At 46.7% G+C, this 5,999-nt stretch overlaps 1 protein-coding gene across 1 annotated transcript; it reads right to left on the bottom strand.

Annotated features, from left to right (window-relative positions):
- Positions 1–2,064: 2,064 nt before the first annotated feature.
- LOC116410409 lies at positions 2,065–4,576 on the bottom strand. The gene is made up of 2 exons (XM_031900817.1): positions 2,944–4,576; positions 2,065–2,330 (listed from the first exon to the last, which is right to left on the bottom strand). Exon 1 carries the CDS (start codon positions 4,542–4,544, stop codon positions 3,669–3,671), a length of 876 nt encoding a protein of 291 aa, XP_031756677.1. The 5' UTR covers positions 4,545–4,576; the 3' UTR covers positions 2,065–2,330; positions 2,944–3,668.
- Between the last annotated feature and the right edge of the window lie 1,423 nt (positions 4,577–5,999).

Below are 5,999 nucleotides of genomic sequence, written 5' to 3'. Positions count from 1 at the left end.
ATATAAGAATAATTAATCACTATTGGAGGCAAAACAAGCCTATTGGGTTATTCAATATTTAAATGATTTTTAGCAGACTTAAGTTAAGTCTCCAAATTACAGAAAGATCCCTTATGTGGAAAACCCCAGGACCAAAGCATTCTGGATAACAGGTGCCATACCTGTATCTGTAAAGCACTAAAGAATATGTAGCCACTATATAATTACAACAAATAAAAATAGATCACAGCTTACCTAAGGGCACCACTGAAAATCTTGCATCTCAATGTAATGCACACATTTACCACTAGATGGAAGCAGAGCACAAGGTAAAATCAGAATTTCCCTAATCTCATACAAAAAGGTGCACCTAAAATAATTATTCTCAATACACAGACATAGCAAAACATAAAAACTAAAAAACTAAAAAACTACAAAAATTAAAAAGACCCTAAAAATGATTGTTGAAGATTGATAATTTGACAGTGAGAGGCTATTGAAGTTTTGCTGTGCATTTAATGTGATTGTACAAAGGTGAGACAGTGTGACTATAAATCTGTGATATAGATCTGTAGAAGATGATTTTGTTTTCCAGAAAGAGTTTTTTGCTAGTTATACATTGTCCCAGGAAATCAGTTAATGATACCTAGATATTGGGGTTACTGATGAGGAAATGTTGCTGACTTAAACCTTATGGTACATTCAGAAGCCACACATTTATATTGGTCCAAGTTGGTGTAAGTGCGGATAACTATAAGAATAATACTTGACAATAGGGTAACTTGTTTTATTGTTGCTGTTAATATTTTTATCCCAACAATTTTATGCGTATTCATAACGTTAACTTTTCTTCAAGAAGAAACCCAAACCCATGGTTTTCATTCTAAACGCACATACCCACATGGGATCACATCCAAACAATGGCAAGTTCTGGTAGAATTGTAAACAAATCATTATTGATTCTAAAATCACATCTACATCTACAGTGCCACAAAAGAATTTATATTGTCACATGACATGGCCCTAATGCCAGGGCAGCAGGCATTAGTAACTTTAGCAACAGTATCAGACTGGCCGACTGGATGCTCACATAAGGCTCATATATCTTGTGTTGGGCACATATATCAATGGACGCCCCCCCACACACTTTCACCTAGTATTTGGCATTGTGTGCTTATACTATGCCATTCTCCTTCAGGGGGAAAAAAGGTGAGTGAAGAGAGGAAGAAATAGTCTGAAGTGACATTTTCACAGGTTAAAGTATAACTCATCACCTATTTTCCAATTCTCCTTTATGTGTCTGTTCAACCTAATTCCTTAGTAAATGATGCTAAAAAGTAAGAAGACATTCACCTCCAGCCTTTAGAACAATAAGACACTAATGCCCCCCACTGTAAGGGTACTGGAAAGTCACAGAAGGGTTTCATGACTGTTGACATGAGTGTGAAAAGGCCACACACTGAGTAAACCAGATCATAATACTCTGCAGTAAGCAGCTAAAATGTTCAATAGGAGGTACAATATATCTTACAATTAATTAAAGGTTAAGCTAAAAGTTAGAAACATCAGCCTCTGTTAATTAGCCCACAGCTTCCTGCTTTCATAAAAGCATTATGGGATTCTAGGTGGATTCTATTAGGAATCTTCAGCAAGCATTTAGCTAGGTGCACAGTAAAGCTGAAGGCCTGCACATTTGTTATTCTTTTATTAAAGCAATATACATTCTCAGGCTAGCCTGGTGTTCATCTGAGGCTTTTCCTAATTCCCAGTCTGTAAACTGCCCTTTTGTGGTGGCTGATTCTCTCTTTAAATATGTGTTCTTTCATTAGAAAGCATTTAGTGCACCTTTAATAGGCTAATATGTGCACCCACTCAATATGGTGCAGTTTAAGTGGATGTTAATTTGTTCCTGCTGTGGTAAATCTCAAGCAAGTTTACAGGTGCATGCAAAGAAATAGGAACTCTGGGAACTTGTGCTGCCTTGTGGGTACATGTGGTAATTAGCATGATAAGGGCAGCGTCAATTTCCTGGGCCCTCCCAGGCAAACCATCCTCTTATGTTTATCCCTTCTGCCCCTGGACAATGAAAGCACACACACCACCATTTTGGGTAGAAAAGGCCGCAGCCCGTTTATTTACAACAATAACAAATTTGCCAAACAACCCCATTTAACCATAACCTATTAATGTAATTAAATACCATAACTTATTCTTTGAAAACATAATAACAACAAGCCGCTGAAGGCTGCTTTGTGGAAGCTGTAACTGCCCCCACCGCAAACAGTTCCCTGAGGTTAGAAACCCCCATTTACCACCGCCCTATGGCTGTAAGCCCTAGCCTCAGGCCTAACCTTCCGCCGGCTGCGACTATGTCCCATTCATTCACCTTCTCTGCTTTCCCAAATAAGGGAGGGCGGGTGGGAGCTGCTGGAGACAAGATGGCCCCTCTCTTCCGCGCTCCTCCTCTTTCCTTCTGCTCCTTCCCCCTTGCGGCCAATCACCTTCTGGACTACAATACCCATAATCCCTCACCCCTAACACTTCCTTCCCGGGCCCTCCTCCTAACCCTATCATGGCCCCGTGCCCTAAACTCCTCCCTCGCTCTGTTACGGGGCCCCTTGATAAGGGCAGCGTCAATTTCCTGGGCCCTCCCAGGCAAACCATCCTCTTATGCTTATCCCTTCTGCCCCTGGACAATGAAAGCACACACACCACCATTTTGGGTAGAAAAGGCCGCAGCCCGTTTATTTACAACAATAACAAATTTGCCAAACAACCCCATTTAACCATAACCTATTAATGTAATTAAATACCATAACTTATTCTTTGAAAACATAATAACAACAAGCCGCTGAAGGCTGCTTTGTGGAAGCTGTAACTGCCCCCACCGCAAACAGTTCCCTGAGGTTAGAAACCCCCATTTACCACCGCCCTATGGCTGTAAGCCCTAGCCTCAGGCCTAACCTTCCGCCACTAGCGTTCCGGAGTAAGCCCTTATTCCGAACGCGCCCTCCCAACCGAAAGCTGCAAGGCCTTTTCTATCCCGTCAGCCAGACCCAAGTTAAAGATGTCTAGTCCAACTGGCGACAGGTGCACACCATCCATGCGGTAATAGCCAGGCAACCTACCCTCCAGTTCCCTATGCCTGACCACTATTCCCTCACAATGCCTGACATACGCACTCATCAGCTTATTCACTTTCACTCTGCTTCTTTCCATCGCTATCTGGTTCCTGGCCCCCCTCCAATGTAATCTACCCACCAATTCCGACCACACTATTTTTACCCCTGCCAACTGGGAGCGCAGTGTATCTACATCCTGTTTCATCATTCTCACCAATTCCTTTTGTGCCACAACGCCCATATCGTTGCCTCCCGCATGGATCACGAGCACCTCCGGTAGCGCCTCCGTTGCCGCTATCTCCTTCACCCTGATCACCAATTCTGGCCATCTCAAACCCCTGAACCCAAACCACTTCACCTTCGTTTGTCCTTCCGCAAAGCCCAACTGCTTCCCAGCCCGTCTGGCTGCTGCTCTTCGGCTTGCCCAGTAAATGTAGGAGTGTCCGACCAGCCATACCACTTTCCCGTGACCTTGAAAGATAATAGAACTAGAACCAACATATACTGTTACATAATCTCTAGAACCAACTTAAACTATTACATAGCCTCTCCCCTTTCTTGTTGCCTCTACAGTAGTGACGGTCTTATGTAGCTGCGGAACCGTCTCGACTCCCATCTCCCTATCTTACGTATGACGTCTTCCGCCAGGCCCGCCCTTGCGGCTTCCGTAGCGGCCCCTATGCAGAATGAATGTGTGCCATAGTCCTTGGGGTTTTTGCCTAGCCTCTCTAAGCTTAATTTAAATATTGTGGTGAATTGGTACCGCGTCAAAGGCCGTCCATCCTCATGAGCGAGCAAGGGGCCCGCAGACCCGGGCCGTACCTCTAGGTACCTCCTCAGGCATCCCCAGGGGCAAATGTCCCCCCCATCCAGCCTTGCCAGCTCTATTTGGCGGCCCTTTCCCCACGTGTCTGTCTTGGACTTCCTCAACCATACCCAGATGCCCGCTTCTCCCATCACCACTTCCTTAATATCCAGTCCCCCTGGCTTGCTTTTACTGTGGCTCACTAGTTCTCCCACTCTGAAGGCCCCGAAAAATGCCAGTGCGAAGGCCGCCTGGAACAGTTTTGCTTCGTATTTCGATCTGCAGATGTTAACCAATACCCCCTGTAACCCTTGGAGCAGTTCCACTGACACTGGCCTCCTGCTATCCTTTCCTATCCTTTTTTTCTTTACTCCCATCACCGCCTGCCGTATCTCAAACCTCTTTGTTATGTCTTCCCACCCCTTAAGTTTAAATAGGAAGGCTAAAGCTGCCATTCCCTTCTCTAAGGTCGCTGCTGATTTGCCTTCCTCCACTTTCCAGAACAACCACCATAACAGTGCTTCCATCCTTTCTTCCGGTGCAAATGTGCCCCCCGACCAAAGCATCAGTTGCTGCCAGTCCTTCCAGACCTTACCGTATGCTGCCCAGGTAGCATCTGATACTGATGTCCTCACCATCCCTTCAAGTCGCCTGTCCCGAGCTGCCACAGACCATCCGGCATGGGGGATCCCCACCACTCTGCCTCCGGTGCTACCTGTCGGAAACGCTCCCACTGAGCACGGGACAAAGCATCAGCCACCACATTTTCGACACCTGGCACATGTATTGCTCTGAAACACAAATTGATCTTTAAACACTGTAATACCAGGACTCTTAACAACCGCACCACTTCCGGCGAGGTGGCCGACTGCTTGTTGAGAGCCTGTACTGCCCCTAGGTTGTCGCATCTAAAGACCACCCGTCTGTTGGCCAGTTTTGCTCCCCATAGGAAAACTGCCACCACAATTGGAAATAGTTCCAGAAAGCACAAATTTTTTAGCAAACCACGCTCGGCCCATCCCGCCGGCCAGCATGCCGCACACCAACTACCGCCCAGATAGGCTCCAAACCCCACGCTGCCCGATGCATCTGTGAACAGTTGGATCTCTTCATTGGTGACCTCTTTCCCCTGGAAAATTATTCTGCCGTTAAAACTTTCTAGGAATTGGGCCCATATTTGCAGGTCTCCCTTGACTTCCCTTGTCAGCCGCACGTGGTGATGCCCCTCCTTGCTCCCTCTTAGCAAAGTACTCAATCGCCTACAAAACACCCTCCCCATTGGGATCACCCGGCATGCGAAGTTGAGCTTACCCAGTAGCGATTGTACCATTCTCACTGTTGCTTTCGTCCTGCGCAGCATCTCGCCTACCCCTCTGCCCAGATCGGTCAGCTTGTCTTCGGGTAGTCTTGTCATGCCTGCGACCGTGTCAATTTCTATTCCTAGAAAGCTCCGACAGGTGACCGGCCCCACCGTCTTATCTGGCGCCAATGGCACCCCAAACTCTGTTGTTACCTCCTTTAGGACCTCTAGCAAGAATGAGCACCATTCCGTAGAGGCCTGCCCCACACACAGGAAATCGTCCAAATAATGTACCAAATTCTTGGACCCTGTGCGCTTTTTTACCACCCACTCCAGGAAGCTGCTAAACTTCTCAAAATAGGAGCAAGAAATGGAGCAACCCATGGGCAGGCATAGATCGACGTATATTTCGCCATCCAACTCGCAACCCAACAGGTGGTGACACTCCGGATGTATGGGCAACAACAAGCGAAAAGCCGACTCTATGTCTGCCTTGGCCATTAATGCCCCTGGGCCGGTTCCCTGAACCACTGCCATTGCCCTGTCAAATGAAGTGTATGATACTGAGCAAAGTTCCGGGTTGATGTCGTCGTTCACCGACTCCCCTTTTGGGAAAGACAGGTGGTGTATCAGCCGGAATTTGCCCGGCTCTTTCTTGGGGACCACCCCCAAGGGGGAAATCCTCAAGTTGTCCCATGGTGGGGCCGCGAATGGTCCCGCCATCCTCCCCAATGCCACTTCCTTTGCTATTTTTTCCCGTGCTACCCCGGGGTTCCTATCCAATGATTTTAAA

This window comes from Xenopus tropicalis, chromosome 4, assembly GCF_000004195.4.
Source record: "Xenopus tropicalis strain Nigerian chromosome 4, UCB_Xtro_10.0, whole genome shotgun sequence".
Lineage (NCBI taxonomy): Eukaryota > Metazoa > Chordata > Amphibia > Anura > Pipidae > Xenopus > Xenopus tropicalis.
Note: the sequence above shows the minus strand (reverse complement) of the source record. Positions and strands in the feature narration are given on the sequence as shown.

Coding starts and splice junctions, on each gene's coding strand:
- LOC116410409 (XM_031900817.1), bottom strand. CDS start 4,544: ATGGTGAGGACATCAGTATCAGATGCTACCTGGGCAGCATACGGTAAG.